General features: G+C 42.2%; 2 protein-coding genes across 4 annotated transcripts in view; one reads left to right on the top strand and one right to left on the bottom strand.

Annotated features, from left to right (window-relative positions):
* The window catches only part of LOC116610628, a 28,872-nt gene that overhangs the window by 5,298 nt on the left and 6,569 nt on the right, over window positions 1-17,005 (top strand). The window contains exons 2-3 of one of the 3 annotated variants that reach the window (XM_048722111.1): window positions 10,716-10,783; window positions 14,754-14,821. Coding sequence is in view for 1 of the 3 variants with exons in the window: in XM_032371351.2 (XP_032227242.2) it covers window positions 1,713-4,436 (2,724 nt within the window). In the remaining 2 variants the exon portion in view is untranslated. Of the gene's footprint in view, window positions 1-1,703; window positions 5,120-10,715; window positions 10,784-14,753; window positions 14,822-17,005 lie in introns of those variants that run through there. The other 2 variants (XM_048722113.1, XM_032371351.2) reach the window with 2 other exon arrangements.
* LOC5503077 (inositol polyphosphate 5-phosphatase OCRL) overlaps window positions 4,939-17,005 on the bottom strand; it is a 41,620-nt gene continuing 29,553 nt past the window's right edge. The window contains exons 24-25 of the mRNA XM_048722109.1: window positions 7,323-7,562; window positions 4,939-6,274 (exon numbers count right to left, since the gene is read on the bottom strand). Coding sequence (XP_048578066.1) covers window positions 6,120-6,274; window positions 7,323-7,562 — 395 coding nt within the window. The 3' untranslated portion in view covers window positions 4,939-6,119. The remainder of the gene's footprint in view (window positions 6,275-7,322; window positions 7,563-17,005) is intronic.

Below are 17,005 nucleotides of genomic sequence, written 5' to 3'. Positions count from 1 at the left end.
CACTGGCGGGGGGGGGGGGGGGGGGGGGGGTATGGATATTTTCTGGAACTACACATTCAAGTAATTTACAATTAGACCTCGAGGTCGATTGGACTATGGTCCAACAACATTACTACAACACTACTCCCTTGCTATGTGAAGTCAAATTGTTTATAACGCGACAGCGAAAACAAAGCCATCGGGTATAGACGTTGATTGACTATTGCCAAACGAGTCAAGGATTTTGAATTCGCCGAGGTCGCGCAGCAACGAATTCGGCTAAAAAGTGACTACCTTCTGTATTGACTACTACTAATAATAATAATAATAATAAGTTTATTTTTCACTTTCGCAGTCCATGGACTGAATTACAGTGACGGTCAATTACGCATACATATAAATATATAATTAACATATAATTTACATATGATATATTGATAATTCACTCCAAGCCTGAGGTTGCAAACTTTACGCTAACAAAATTTCCGAACCTGTCGGTTTTGGTTGCTAGAGTGACATGGTCTTTAGGTCTTAAGTTGTAGTGCGAGGACTGGTTAATTATGCGTTTGTGTATTAGGAGATGGAGTGGATTGTCAGGAGTGACCTTACGGATAAACTTACTGCATGCTATTTTCCTGCGCTCCTCAAGGGTGGTAATACCAGCCTTGGCCAGCGCGTCCGCATAGGGGATAAATGGGAATATGATAGCCAAAGCGCGCCTCTGGATCCGCTCCAGATCTTGCGATAAATATTTTGGAAGGTTGGCAAAGACTACGCATGCGTACTCCAGGATAGAGCGCACGAGACAGCAGTAAATGCTAACAAGGTCCCCTTGTGGGACACGACTCTTCTTGAGTTGCCTTATTGCGTAAAGGCGCCTGTTAGCTTTCTTCACTACGTACTCGCAGTGAGCAGCCCATGTCAGATCGTTGGAAATGTACACGCCGAGTAGCTTAAATGATGTCACTTCCTCAATATAGGTGCCACCGGTGGCAATGGGTTGAAGCTCGCAGCTATTGTAGTGAAGAAAGCTTACACGCATCTCCTTGCATTTCGTTGGATTAAGTTGCATGTTGTTATTACTGGCAAATTCTTGGATATCCGACACAATATACCTCATTATTGATGGTGAATTCCTGGGAATAACTTCCATTACTGTAAGGTCGTCGACAAACTTTGCCCTCAAGCTCCATTTGTCGACAAGCTCGTTCACCATTACAGCAAATAATATAGGCGCTAATTTTGTGCCTTGTGGGATGCCCCCATTAAGCTTTCTAGGTTGAGATTTAAACGTGCCTATTTGGACAGACTGCGACCTTTCTAATAGGAAAGCAGCAACCCACCTTACTAAGCTAGAGTGCATGTCAGAACAGGATAACTTAGATAGTAATATCTTATGATCGATTAAGTCGAAGCCCTTTCTGAAATCGGCGAAAAAGAAACGAATGGAACAATTACCTCTGTCTAACACTTCGAGGGCTAGATGAAGCAAGAAGACTAGGGCTTGATCAGTAGATCGCCCTGCAACTGCAAATTGTTTGGTGTCTAGCTTAGGAAGCAATTTCGGCAGCATTCTAGATAAAGTGAAGCTTTCTAGAACTTTAGAAATTTGACATGTTAAGGAAATAGGTCTTAAATCGCTATCTATTGTTCTTGGTGGTCTTTGCTTTGGGATGGGAGTGATAGCTGCCGACTTGAGCATATACTCTGTATTTGCTTTCAAGCTGGCCGTCATGGCAGAAGGTAAATTCGCAGCCTCCCTCTGTGACGCTCTGGAGAGTATTTGTGGCGAGCTGCCAACAGAAGTAAAGGCATATTTGGCGACGAGGATTAATGAGATTCTTCAGCTCGGAGTCAACAGTGTAGAAAACGTGATCAACGACACGGTTATTCCATATCTTGCTGAGTTTTTAGGCGCCTTTTATAGAGCTAACGTTGAGACCATACTCAGGAATGTCTCAAGCCCAATTTGTCAAATATTGCGGACCTATTTGGAGAACGGATGCATTGAGAGCGCCAAAGTGGAGATGCAAAATCTCCCATCAGCTGTTCTTAAGAATGTTCTGAAGGCTTTCCAAGCTGAATCGTTGAATAATTTACTGAGACTGACATTAAAAGTAGCGAAAGCCAATTCACTCCAGGAGCTGCTGCTGCTAGTAACTAACGACATCATACTTCCTGAGTTAAGAAAGACCTTCCTAACCGCTATCGATGCATCCATGAGTACATTGAATCCTAACAAGATCGTTCAAGTCTTTGACGGTTACGTGCACAAAGATGTTTTGCGCTACCTGAGACCAAGACTAGTAAATGCGCTCCAAAAAATAAAGAATCTTACTCATGTGGGAGTGAAGAGAGTTGCTAGCAGAAGTATTAACCACATCTCACATCTCTCAAGAAAATCTGCAACAGCTTATGACGAAGGCAAGCTAAACCTTCTCAGAATGACCGACCTCCTGTTTGTTCTGATCAATGCCGTGTGGACAGACGTAAGTCACGAAGCAAGAGGAGTTGTCATTGACATCTGCCGGGTTTTTCACGAGAAATTCAGAGCTGCAGGAAATCTGGCTGTCACGGAGTATTTGACACCGGCACTGATCGAGTTTATCCAAACCCATCTGGGGTTATCGGCCGAAAAGCAGCTCAAGGCGATGGAACCATTTTTTGTCTCAACTGTCGATGACTTTATAAGAACGGGAAGAATTCCAGAAAAAAACGAGATTCTTGAAAAAGCCAAAGAGTACATTCCTGATTTGATGATAACAACACTGCCTGGAACATCCTCGCAGACGACCAAGGCTATCGGCATTGTTGTTACAGAGTCTACAAGAGCTACCTTGTATGGAAATGGTGGCGTAGTCGACGTACTCAAGGAGACCACGGTGCCTGTGGCACTGAGCGAGTTCGTCGCGCCAAATGCATCTCTTGACACGAAGAGATTGATCAAAGAGACTTCAAGAAATCTCATACGATTAGCAAACCAAGGCCGATCTCTTTCAATTCAGGGATTCCTGCACTCATTTGTTGATGAAATTCCAGACCAACTGCTGTCAGAAAAACATCGCAAATTCCTCCTTGAGCGCCTTGATGAATGTATTGAAGATATGCCCCCCATTGCTGACAAGGTCATGGAGTTTGTGGCGCGTCACATGCTTCCTATCCTAGCAGCGCATTTCTCCACAGACAGGTTCACCATTCTTGCATTTGTCTTCCAAGTTACCTACGAGATTGTTTTCTGCAAAGGTGGGAGTTTACGGGGACGGGATTTTATCAAGCCTGTGATTTCAAAGGCCGTCATGGGTGTGACAAAGACTGGAATGCACTATGGAATCACAGCTTTGGTAGAGTATAGTGTCAAGACAACTGGCAAATGTGTTGTGAAGCAATCTTCGAAAAATGTAGGCATCGCCACAGGGAAAGCTGTTTCAAAAGCCACAAGAAAAGCGCTGGAAATGGCTGGAAGAAAATTAATGAGGAATTCAGGAGAGAAAATAGTGACTGGCTCCTTAACTCAGGGAGGTCAGGTTTTTGTGACAAAAAGTGCTGTTTGTGCAACGGGGTTTGTCGCAAGGGAACTCAACAAGAAATCCATAGGGATAGCGATGAAACTGATGACTACTGAGTTAGCAACAGCTCTGGGTACAACGACGGTGGAACGATTACTTCAAGAAACAACTATAGGAGCTGGCCGAGAATTAAGCAAGCATACAATGAGAAACTTGCAAAAGGAAGTGGCGAAGAAGGCATATAAAGAATTCGGAAAGACGTTCATGAAAGTGGGAAAAGAAACGGCGGAAAACATTCTTCCACAGACTGGACAAAAAGCAGCTGAGGAATTCAGCAGAAGATTTTTCCGAAGTATGGCACATAAGGCAGCCAAGAAATCTGCAAAACGATTGGCAAAGCGTGCTATCAAGGAAGCAATGAAAACGACCAGCAAAGTTGCCGAGGAAACAACGAAGACGCTGGGGAAAGCTTCTGTTGCCACAGGTCAGGGCACAAATGTCATAGCACAGGGAGTGAAACAAACGTCTAAAGTTATAGAAAGTGGTGTTGATGACGTTGGGAGTGCGGTTGCCAACGGCGCATCCAAGGCCTCTAGGAAAACGGTCTCCAACGTGGCATTTAAAGCTGCCGCAAAGGCAGGCGCGGTAGCCGCCGTGACATCTGCCATAGTCGGAGGGGCATTCTTTTACAAGGACATGAAGGAGTTGAAGAAAGCAAGAGATGAAGGAAAGATGGACGGCAAGAAGTACAGGTGCAAGAGAAATGGCCGTATCGCGGAGTACGCAACGGATGTGGTTTCCTCGGGTGCTGTTGCTACAGGACTTGCTTTGGCAGGCTTGTCTGGCCCGGCAGGGTGGGCCGCCATAGCAGGAGGGATGGTCGCCTGTTCTGGTCTGAGTTTCCTCGGTAATAAGGCTGTAGCATGGATTACTGACAAAGTTGAAGAGTGAAAGTAGAAATAATAACACTTTTATTTCTTGAGTTTCCTCGGCAATAAGGCTGTAGCATGGATTACTGACAAAGTTGAAGAGTGAAAGTAGAAAATAATAACACTTTTATTACTGAGTTTCCTCGGTAATAAGGCTGTAGCATGGATTACTGACAAAGTTGAAGAGTGAAAGTAGAGATAATAACACTTTTATTTCTTGAGTTTCCTCGGCAATAAGGCTGTAGCATGGATTACTGACAAAGTTGAAGAGTGAAAGTAGAAATAATAACACTTTTATTTCTGAGTTTCCTCGGTAATAAGGCTGTAATGGATTACTGACAAAGTTGAAGAGTAAAAGTAGAAATAATAACACTTTTATTTTTGATTTTCTTCGTTAATAAGGCTGTAGCAAGGATTACTGACAAAGTTGAAGACTAAAAGTAGAAATAATAACACTTTTATTTCTGAGTTTCCTCGGTAATAAGGCTGTAGCATGGCTTACTGACAAAGTTGAAGAGTGAAAGTAGAAATAATAACACTTTTATTACTCAATTCCCACAATATCAATAGAACTGTTAGCAAAAATACAACCCCCGAATAACTCTTAAAATCTGATACGATAAAATCACTGTCTCTTGAGTAAAAAAAAATCTGTAAGTGGCATGTATACATAACATTGTATTGATTAAATCTGATACGATAAAATCACTGTCTCTTGAGTAAAAAAAAATCTGTAAGTGGCATGTATACATAACATTGTATTGATTATTTTGCATATCCCGCCCTGTCACACATGCGTGCGTAACAAGTTAAGTTGTACGGAAGTTTGCAGTCGCGGCTATCATGTGACCATTTGGTCACATTTTACTGAACGCTTTAAGGACTGTAAATGCGACTTGCGTGACACTATTGTTTTCTTTTTTTTCATTGATCATTTTGGAAACACCAATATTTCGCAATAGAACGGAGGCTTTTCCATTGCTGGATTAAATTTCATTCAGGCCTTGGTTTCTATATAGTCGTAACAATCGCAAAGGTCGTAACAGTCGTCTGCGAACCTTACGACTTGCGACTCTTACGACTGTACGGATAGAATTGGTTCTATATCTGAAGACCGTGAAACGACCCGTCGGTTTCGGTCGTATCTGTCGTAAGGGTGGTCTCATCGAGTGTTTCCATATAGTCGTAAGAGTCGCGAGATTTTTTTTGCAGATAACTGTTACGACCCTTACGACTGTTACGACTATATCGAAACCAGGCTTTATGATATGTCACACAAGTCGGATTGAGCGTCCCGCAAGTCCTTGATGTCGTGTCACGCTCTGCGTGGCTGCCTTGTACGAATTTCAAGGTATGTGTGTCACGCATCACCCTCTTTGGATGGCGTCGTGACAAGTGTCTCGCAAGTGGCTATAACGCACCAATGATCACTGGTTAGAATCTGTAACACGCGAAACGTGTCGCAATGAGTCATGTAAAGAGTCCTCGAACTAGTTGACCAGGATGTGTAACGCAGTCTTTTGTGTGACAGCATTCGACACGCAAGGTAACGCAATCTACCGACACTGTTTGCGATCAAAAGATGTAACGATGACCACGCAATCTATCGTCACATAATATTAATGCCATCGTCGAATTCGTTGATAAAGATGTTGATAAGAGGTTACGTGACAGTCCCCATAATGTAGCGTAACGCTATCCTCCGTCACGCACTGTTCATACCACCGTCGAATTCGTTGATTAGGAAGTGGTAGACGAATCGCGCCTTCTTCTGCGTCAGCTGACTGATGGCCCTCTTGCTGAGGGCCGCGCTCTCCTCGTCCTTAGGCGCCCTCAGAAGTAGCGTGCCAAACAACGTCGCTGAAAACAACAAAGGGAGCTCACACCCAGGTCCTTTTGAGGCCTTTTCAAGGCCTATAATTATTGTATTTGTGATCCCCCCCTACAGCTCCAGCTTCCCCTTGAAGGTTCGAGTCTTCGCGAGCCAGCGGTATTACACTACAAAGGCTTCTCTCCCCACATGGCTGCCACTAAAGAGGTTTCTCTCCCCACAGGGCTCCCACTAGAAAGGTTTCTTTTACCACAGGGCTCCCACTACAAAGGCTTCTCTCCCTACAGGGCTCCCACTACAAAGGATTCTCTACCCACAGGGCTCCCACTAAAGAGATTTCTTTTACCACAGGGCGCCCACTACAAAGGCTTCTCTCCCTACAGGGCTCCCACTACAAACGATTCTCTACCCACAGGGCTCCCACTAAAGAGGTTTCTTTTACCACAGGGCTCCCACTACAAAGGCTTCTCTCCCTACAGGGCTCCCACTACAAAGGATTCTCTACCCACAGGGCTCCCACTAAAGAGGTTTCTTTTACCACAGGGCTCCCACTACAAAGGATTCTCTCCCCACAGGGCTCCCACTAAAAAGGTTTCTTTTACCACATGGCTCCCACTACAAAGGCTTCTCTCCCCAAAGGGCTCCCACTAAAGAGGTTTCTTTTACCACAGGGCTCCCACTACAAAGGCTTCTCTTCCCACAGGGCTCCCACTAAAGAGGTTTCTTTTACCACAGGGCTCCCACTACAAAGGCTTCTCTCCCCCACAGGGCTGCCACTAAAGAGGTTTCTCTCCCCACAGGGCTCCCACTAAAGAGGTATTTTTCACCCCAGGGCTCCCTCTACAAAGCTTTCTTTTTCCACAGGGCTCCCACTACAGAGGTTTCCCTCACCACACGGCTCCCTTTACAGAGGTTTCTCTAATCCCAAGGCTTCCGCCACAGGGTTCCCATAACAGGGTACTCACCGAGCGATTTAACATCATGCTTTTTTTCCACTACAGTGTTTACTCACACCACAGGGTTCCCAAACCTACAGCGGTTTCTTCTACAACAGGGTTCATTAAACAGGGTACTCACCGAGCGTTTTTGCATCGAGTTTGTTTTCAGTAGATGATAGAAGCAGCTCTCTCAGGAACGCCGTCAGATAAGTGAACGCGTTCCGGTGGCACTCGGGTAGCTGGCAGATCAGCTGCTTGCACAAAATGTAGTTATTACAGCACTCCAGCGCCTTTTGGTAGAACCCGAAAGGGATGACGGGAACGGGAAGGGCTTCTAGGAAAATTAGAAGAGCCTCGGCGACAGAGTGGATGCTGCCCGCTAGGAATGATGGTTTTTCCCAAACGCGCTCACTTCCATATTAGAAAAGTAATATATCCCTTATTTGGAAAAACAGCATAACTCTTACCATTTTTAAGGTTGTCGTACCGCTAGGGTGCTTCGTGAACTTTATGACTTGTAATCAGAAGAGAAAAACAGTGAGTGTGACCATCTTTAGTCAATGGTGAAAGTCTTTGAAAAGAAACTAAAATTCCTCGGTACCAGACTCCCAAAACGACAACGTTTTCTTCATATGCAAAAAACGTGCCCTTAACATCAAAATCAGGGCAAAAAAAAAAAAAAACATCACACATATCTCCGGGCAGAAAAAAAACTAGTCAGGGACCTTTTTTACCCATACCAAATCTACGCAGCTACATGTACACGGGATGTTTTTGCGCTCGCGGGGACAAGGCAATTTAGACGGTTGCCAAATTCATTGTAGTCAAGCCTATTATGACAAAAAGACGAATATTCTGCCGGATTACTCTGCAATGGAAAATCGTGTGGCACTGAGGTTTGGGCTGGTTGGATTCCAACTATTTGTGTTACCGTGATGTTACCGTGATGTGAGCGCGATTAAGCGGGAGTAATTGTGTTTTTGAGGACGGAACGTGAAATATGTCCAAAATTACTTGCCTACCTTTCACTTCGTTCTGGTAAGAGTTCAAATCGTGAATCTTGAATCTTGAAAAAGGCGGTTTTAATACGGCCAGATCTACGGTAATTTAAAATTTCCCTAGCACAGCAATCCTTAGGTCATCCTGTAAACTTCCGGTGTTCAACTTTTACCGGTTAAAGCTTTGTACTAAAAAATTGCTTAGGCATCGACCTGTGACCGCTACGGTCATTTGTTTGTATAGCCGTAAAATAAATATAAGCTAGTATTTTCAGAAAAGTCTTCCATGTTGGTTCTACGGTTCAGTCCAGTTCAAGTTGTTATTTTGCAAACAAAACAAGTAAAATGCTAACAAAGCTTTAAATTCTCTTTCTTTTAGTACTTGGCGATTCGTGTCTCTTGGTTTTCAGGGGTGTAGCCAAGGGGGTGGCCCAGGGGGCCCGCCTCCCCCCCCTTCTAGCAGCTAAAAATACAGTAAATTTATGAGACATTATCTAAAATACAGAAGAAAATGCCTTGAAAGGGCCTTTTGCCCCCCCCCCCCCCCCCCCTGTTAAAAATCCTGGCTACGCCGCTGGTTTTCGCGTTGTTTGTTCGAATTTGTGCTGAAAGAGCGACTAGTAAAACTGCGACTTTTAAGTTCGAGAAACATAAGGTAAATGATCTGTTAGCTGGGTCTCTGGTCGCAGGGTAATAAGAAAAAAAAAACTCTGTTCAATGCACAGAATAGAAGAGGATAGATCTCCACAAATTACTTTTTCACAATTCCTCCCAATCAACTAAACTAAATATCAAACAAAACTCAGTCAAGGAATTAATTAATAATGGCAGCAGCATAATATACAAAGGAGTAATGACGATATTTTATCACGTGATTACAGTATCAAAGCTATAATCTATTCACACCCTAAATTGCCAATTTCGGCGATAAAGATGGTTTTACATAGACTCATTGGTTATCATTGAAACAGGGCATAAGAATCACCGTACAATAGTCGTATAACTTCACGCCATAGTAATGACCGAAATAGACCCAAAACAATTGTTTTAAAACGTCTTTTTCTGTGATTTTTTGTATACATAGTCCACAGGTAGCCCAACAAGCTCTTTATTTGTCCCTATTTTTATTTACGGTAAACATAGGGCAAGAAACAACCGTCGAAATTGCCCCGTCTCCGCGAGACCAAAAAGGGGTCCCTTCCGTGGGAGTAGTCTGCTCTAAGCTCGAAAAGGTTTTTGCGTGGCCGTTTTTCCCAAACGCGGTCACTTCCATATTAGAAAAGTAATATATCCCTTATTTGGAAAAACAGCATAACTCTTACCATTTTTAAGGTTGTCGTACCGCTAGGGTGCTTCGTGAACTTTATGACTTGTAATCAGAAGAGAAAAACAGTGAGTGTGACCATCTTTAGTCAATGGTGAAAGTCTTTGAAAAGAAACTAAAATTCCTCGGTACCAGACTCCCAAAACGACAACGTTTTCTTCATATGCAAAAAACGTGCCCTTAACATCAAAATCAGGGCAAAAAAAAAAAAAACATCACACATATCTCCGGGCAGAAAAAAAACTAGTCAGGGACCTTTTTTACCCATACCAAATCTACGCAGCCACATGTACACGGGATGTTTTTGCGCTCGCGGGGACAAGGCAATTTAGACGGTTGCCAAATTCATTGTAGTCAAGCCTATTACGACAAAAAGACGAATATTCTGCCGGATTACTCTGCAATGGAAAATCGTGTGGCACTGAGGTTTGGGCTGGTTGGATTCCAACTATTTGTGAGGATGTTACCGTGATGTGAGCGCGATTAAGCGGGAGTAATTGTGTTTTTGAGGACGGAACGTGAAATATGTCCAAAATTACTTGCCTACCTTTCACTTCGTTCTGGTAAGAGTTCAAATCGTGAATCTTGAATCTTGAAAAAGGCGGTTTTAATACGGCCAGATCTACGGTAATTTAAAATTTCCCTAGCAACCTAACTTCCGAACACCCTTATGTATGTCAGATAACAAACTGTGAGCTTGGGATACCTGTGGTCAATCAAGGCTTTCATTGATTTGAGATTCGCTAGCCTGATTTTCAGCCGGTGCCTGGGTCCTACGTTTCACTCCCCTTTGGGGCTTTATGGGGAGTGAAACGTAGGACCCAGGCCCCGGCTGAAAAGTGGAGTGAAACGTAGGACCCAGGCCCCGGCTGAAATTCAGGCTAGAGAGACAGTGCTGAATAACGTATGCGCATGCGCGTGCTCTGGCGAAAACAAGCACAATCGTAGTGTTGAAACATTCGAGAAAAGGTACGAAAGGCTGACTTCAGTCACTAATTTGACTAACTGTACAGCATTAAAACCATACTGTACAAAAGATGACAGATTTGTGTGATAATGAGGGAGTCATAAAGAAAATTATAGCCTTAGGTTTGGTTTAGTTTTCTTAGCATTCGTCAAAATGTGACAGTTCGCCGGTAAAAAGCCGCCATTTCAAAACAAAAAGGCTGGTTTAACTGCGCGGTACTGGAACTAGTCTTGCGTTTTTCAGCACTGGCGGCTAGAGATTCGTTTAAGAAGACAGAGTTGTCACAAGTCCCTGGAGAACAGAAGTAACAGGTATTTATCTCGCATATTTCCACACTTTTTAACTATTAACTGTTCCTTTATTTGTAAGGGGGCTTAATAAGTCTATTTATTTGTCTTCAGCGTAATAAAGCTGGAGAGGTGACATGAAATGAGTATCACTTCCGCTTTCGATTCGATTCCTAGAAATTCGAAAGGTTTTTTACGCGAAGTTTGCCAAAATATTGAATTTCGAGGGGGCCAAAGCGAATTAATTCTGCAGCTTCTATAGCGTCCATCCAGACAGAGTGTGTTACCTTTTTCCTTGTATTGGGTGAGACTCAACAGCGTAACTCGCGAAATATTCGCGAGTTAAAAGCTTAGAATTTCATCCAGTCCACTTGGAAACACAACAACCAAGTACAAATATTATTGAGATTTTCAATATTTTATTTCATAGCTAGAATGAACTGTTTAACTCCATGTGTTTACCACAAACTAAGAGTCACAAGTCACACATAACGTGGTCACACACAGGCACTCGACTGTTTCTTTTCGCGTTGCATTTGTGATAAATCTTCAGTAGCGCGTATTCGTGGTAGGTTTCTCTGGAATCTGATATTGAGAAGAGCCAGACAATAATTTAGTAGCCAATGAATTTTGGTTATAGATATTACTCCTTATTACTCCACGTTTTGATAACTTTTTTGTGACGTCGGCATTTACTCCACTATTTTTAGTCGCCTTTTTGAGATTTTAACTCGGGAATGCGAAGCATGTGTTATGAAGGAATTGTTAATCTATGCAAAAGTCGTTTCAAACACGTCAGATATTTACTTTCACTTTCCATTCGACATTTCACATATCTGCTTTACGTGGATCTCTTTATTGTTTGACTAAGCATGCGTAGTTACTGTTTAGCAAAACAGGTTTTATATTTGCCAGGCTAAAATAACAGTTTAATGATTATCTTTATCCTTAATCTTACCGCTGTTACATTATTTAATTTTGCATATAACTATAGTCAATCTTTTCCTTTTATCCTGCTCTTGCTATTTCTATCGAAGGAATCTATTCTAAGTAATTTATTATTTCATCGTTGATTTTCTTCCCAAAGTCAACACCCGATCTTCTATTCTTACATCATCCTTAAAACCAGTTTGACCAGTTTATTAATGAGATTAGTATAAATTGAGCAGCATAGTAACTAGCTCTAGGAATGTACTGTAACTGTTGCGAGGACACTACACGTCAGTGCTCTAGGTTGGTTTTGTCAGGACTCTCTAAAGTTGGCTTCGTCAACTTTCCGGGAAAGAGATGTCCCTTCTCTACCTTCCGAAAGTACTTGCCTTCTTACAGCCAACCTTCCGCTAGCCAGTGGTAGCTCTACCATTTGTAAACACTCAAGCGGTGCAATAAAGAACAAAGAAGACGGCCAACCCTTGCTCAGCGTGTACGATCCCCGGCTACCCCCAATACCATAAAAGAACCACACCCAAAAACCTCGTAACACATGTACGAGTTAATGTGGGGACTCCGATGTCACTCCATCATTGGATCACTAATCCGTAAACTTTTTATGGTCTTTCTGTGCTTTTGCAAACACAGCAATCCTTAGGTCATCCTGTAAACTTCCGGTGTTCAACTTTTACCGGTTAAAGCTTTGTACTAAAAAATTGCTTAGGCATCGACCTGTGACCGCTACGGTCATTTGTTTGTATAGCCGTAAAATAAATATAAGCTAGTATTTTCAGAAAAGTCTTCCATGTTGGTTCTACGGTTCAGTCCAGTTCAAGTTGTTATTTTGCAAACAAAACAAGTAAAATGCTAACAAAGCTTTAAATTCTCTTTCTTTTAGTACTTGGCGATTCGTGTCTCTTGGTTTTCAGGGGTGTAGCCAAGGGGGTGGCCCAGGGGGCCCGCCTCCCCCCCCTTCTAGCAGCTAAAAATACAGTAAATTTATGAGACATTATCTAAAATACAGAAGAAAATGCCTTGAAAGGGCCTTTTGCCCCCCCCCCCCCCCCCCCCCCCCTGTTAAAAATCCTGGCTACGCCGCTGGTTTTCGCGTTGTTTGTTCGAATTTGTGCTGAAAGAGCGACTAGTAAAACTGCGACTTTTAAGTTCGAGAAACATAAGGTAAATGATCTGTTAGCTGGGTCTCTGGTCGAAGGGTAATAAGAAAAAAAAAACTCTGTTCAATGCACAGAATAGAAGAGGATAGATCTCCACAAATTACTTTTTCACAATTCCTCCCAATCAACTAAACTAAATATCAAACAAAACTCAGTCAAGGAATTAATTCATAATGGCAGCAGCATAATTTACAAAGGAGTAATGACGATATTTTATCACGTGATTACAGTATCAAAGCTATAATCTATTCACACCCTAAATTGCCAATTTCGGCGATAAAGATGGTTTTACATAGACTCATTGGTTATCATTGAAACAGGGCATAAGAATCACCGTACAATAGTCGTATAACTTCACGCCATAGTAATGACCGAAATAGACCCAAAACAATTGTTTTAAAACGTCTTTTTCTGTGATTTTTTGTATACATAGTCCACAGGTAGCCCAACAAGCTCTTTATTTGTCCCTATTTTTATTTACGGTAAACATAGGGCAAGAAACAACCGTCGAAATTGCCCCGTCTCCGCGAGACCAAAAAGGGGTCCCTTCCGTGGGAGTAGTCTGCTCTAAGCTCGAAAAGGTTTTTGCGTGGCCGTTTTTCCCAAACGCGGTCACTTCCATATTAGAAAAGTAATATATCCCTTATTTGGAAAAACAGCATAACTCTTACCATTTTTAAGGTTGTCGTACCGCTAGGGTGCTTCGTGAACTTTATGACTTGTAATCAGAAGAGAAAAACAGTGAGTGTGACCATCTTTAGTCAATGGTGAAAGTCTTTGAAAAGAAACTAAAATTCCTCGGTACCAGACTCCCAAAACGACAACGTTTTCTTCATATGCAAAAAACGTGCCCTTAACATCAAAATCAAGGCAAAAAAAAAAAAAAAAAAACATCACACATATCTCCGGGCAGAAAAAAAAACTAGTCAGGGACCTTTTTTACCCATACCAAATCTACGCAGCCACATGTACACGGGATGTTTTTGCGCTCGCGGGGACAAGGCAATTTAGACGGTTGCCAAATTCATTGTAGTCAAGCCTATTACGACAAAAAGACGAATATTCTGCCGGATTACTCTGCAATGGAAAATCGTGTGGCACTGAGGTTTGGGCTGGTTGGATTCCAACTATTTGTGAGGATGTTACCGTGATGTGAGCGCGATTAAGCGGGAGTAATTGTGTTTTTGAGGACGGAACGTGAAATATGTCCAAAATTACTTGCCTACCTTTCACTTCGTTCTGGTAAGAGTTCAAATCGTGAATCTTGAATCTTGAAAAAGGCGGTTTTAATACGGCCAGATCTACGGTAATTTAAAATTTCCCTAGCAACCTAACTTCCGAACACCCTTATGTATGTCAGATAACAAACTGTGAGCTTGGGATACCTGTGGTCAATCAAGGCTTTCATTGATTTGAGATTCGCTAGCCTGATTTTCAGCCGGTGCCTGGGTCCTACGTTTCACTCCCCTTTGGGGCTTTATGGGGAGTGAAACGTAGGACCCAGGCCCCGGCTGAAAAGTGGAGTGAAACGTAGGACCCAGGCCCCGGCTGAAATTCAGGCTAGAGAGACAGTGCTGAATAACGTATGCGCATGCGCGTGCTCTGGCGAAAACAAGCACAATCGTAGTGTTGAAACATTCGAGAAAAGGTACGAAAGGCTGACTTCTGTCACTAATTTGACTAACTGTACAGCATTAAAACCATACTGTACAAAAGATGACAGATTTGTGTGATAATGAGGGAGTCATAAAGAAAATTATAGCCTTAGGTTTGGTTTAGTTTTCTTAGCATTCGCCAAAATGTGACAGTTCGCCGGTAAAAAGCCGCCATTTCAAAACAAAAAGGCTGGTTTAACCGCGCGGTACTGGAACTAGTCTTGCGTTTTTCAGCACTGGCGGCTAGAGATTCGTCTAATAAGACGGAGTTGTCACAAGTCCCTGGAGAACAGAAGTAACAGGTATTTATCTCGCATATTTCCACACTTTTTAACTATTAATTGTTCCTTTATTTGTAAGGGGGCTTAATAAGTCTATTTATTTGTCTTCAGCGTAATAAAGCTGGAGAGGTGACATGAAATGAGTATCACTTCCGCTTTCGATTCGATTCCTAGAAATTCGAAAGGTTTTTTACGCGAAGTTTGCCAAAATATTGAATTTCGAGGGGGCCAAAGCGAATTAATTCTGCAGCTTCTATAGCGTCCATCCAGACAGAGTGTGTTACCTTTTTCCTTTTGTTGGGTGAGACTCAACAGCGTAACTCGCGAAATATTCGCGAGTTAAAAGCTTAGAATTTCATCCAGTCCACTTGGAAACACAACAACCAAGTACAAATATTATTGAGATTTTCAATATTTTATTTCATAGCTAGAATGAACTGTTTAACTCCATGTGTTTACCACAAACTAAGAGTCACAAGTCACACATAACGTGGTCACACACAGGCACTCGACTGTTTCTTTTCGCGTTGCATTTGTGATAAATCTTCAGTAGCGCGTATTCGTGGTAGGTTTCTCTGGAATCTGATATTGAGAAGAGCCAGACAATAATTTAGTAGCCAATGAATTTTGGTTATAGATATTACTCCTTATTACTCCACGTTTTGATAACTTTTTGTGACGTCGGCATTTACTCCACTATTTTTAGTCGCCTTTTTGAGATTTTAACTCAGGAATGCGAAGCATGTGTTATGAAGGAATTGTTAATCTATGCAAAAGTCGTTTCAAACACGTCAGATATTTACTTTCACTTTCCATTCGACATTTCACATATCTGCTTTACGTGGATCTCTTCATTGTTTGACTAAGCATGCGTAGTTACTGTTTAGCAAAACAGGTTTTATATTTGCCAGGCTAAAATAACAGTTTAATGATTATCTTTATCCTTAATCTTACCGCTGTTACATTATTTAATTTTGCATATAACTATAGTCAATCTTTTCCTTTTATCCTGCTCTTGCTATTTCTATCAAAGGAATCTATTCTAAGTAATTTATTATTTCATCGTTGATTTTCTTCCCAAAGTCAACACCCGATCTTCTATTCTTACATCATCCTTAAAACCAGTTTGACCAGTTTATTAATGAGATTAGTATAAATTGAGCAGCATAGTAACTAGCTCTAGGAATGTACTGTAACTGTTGCGAGGACACTACACGTCAGTGCTCTAGGTTGGTTTTGTCAGGACTCTCTAAATTTGGCTTCGTCAACTTTCCGGGAAAGAGATGTCCCTTCTCTACCTTCCGAAAGTACTTGCCTTCTTACAGCCAACCTTCCGCTAGCCAGTGGTAGCTCTACCATTTGTAAACACTCAAGCGGTGCAATAAAGAACAAAGAAGACGGCCAACCCTTGCTCAGCGTGTACGATCCCCGGCTACCCCCAATACCATAAAAAAACCACACCCAAAAACCTCGTAACACGTACGAGTTAATGTGGGGACTCCGATGTCACTCCATCATTGGATCACTAATCCGTAAACTTTTTATGGTCTTTCTGTGCTTTTGCAAACACAGCAATCCTTAGGTCATCCTGTAAACTTCCGGTGTTCAACTTTTACCGGTTAAAGCTTTTTACTATAAAATTGCTTAGGCATCGACCTGTGACCGCTACGGTCATTTGTTTGTATAGCCGTAAAATAAATATAAGCTAGTATTTTCAGAAAAGTCTTCCATGTGGGTTCTACGGTTCAGTCCAGTTCAAGTTGTTATTTTGCAAACAAAACAAGTAAAATGCTAACAAAGCTTTAAATTCTCTTTCTTTTAGTACTTGCCGATTCGTGTCTCTTGGTTTTCAGGGGTGTAGCCAAGGGGGTGGCCCAGGGGGCCCGCCTCCCCCCCCCTTTCTAGCAGCTAAAAATACAGTAAATTTATGAGACATTATCTAAAATACAGAAGAAAATGCCTTGAAAGGGCCTTTTGCCCCCCCCCCCCTGTTAAAAATCCTGGCTACGCCGCTGGTTTTCGCGTTGTTTGTTCGAATTTGTGCTGAAAGAGCGACTAGTAAAACTGCGACTTTTAAGTTCGAGAAACATAAGGTAAATGATCTGTTAGCTGGGTCTCTGGTCGCAGGGTAATAAGAAAAAAAAAACTCTGTTCAATGGACAGAATAGAAGAGGATAGATCTCCACAAATTACTTTTTCACAATT

Source organism: Nematostella vectensis, chromosome 14 (genome assembly GCF_932526225.1).
Source record: "Nematostella vectensis chromosome 14, jaNemVect1.1, whole genome shotgun sequence".
Classification (NCBI taxonomy): domain Eukaryota; kingdom Metazoa; phylum Cnidaria; class Anthozoa; order Actiniaria; family Edwardsiidae; genus Nematostella; species Nematostella vectensis.
Note: the sequence above shows the minus strand (reverse complement) of the source record. Positions and strands in the feature narration are given on the sequence as shown.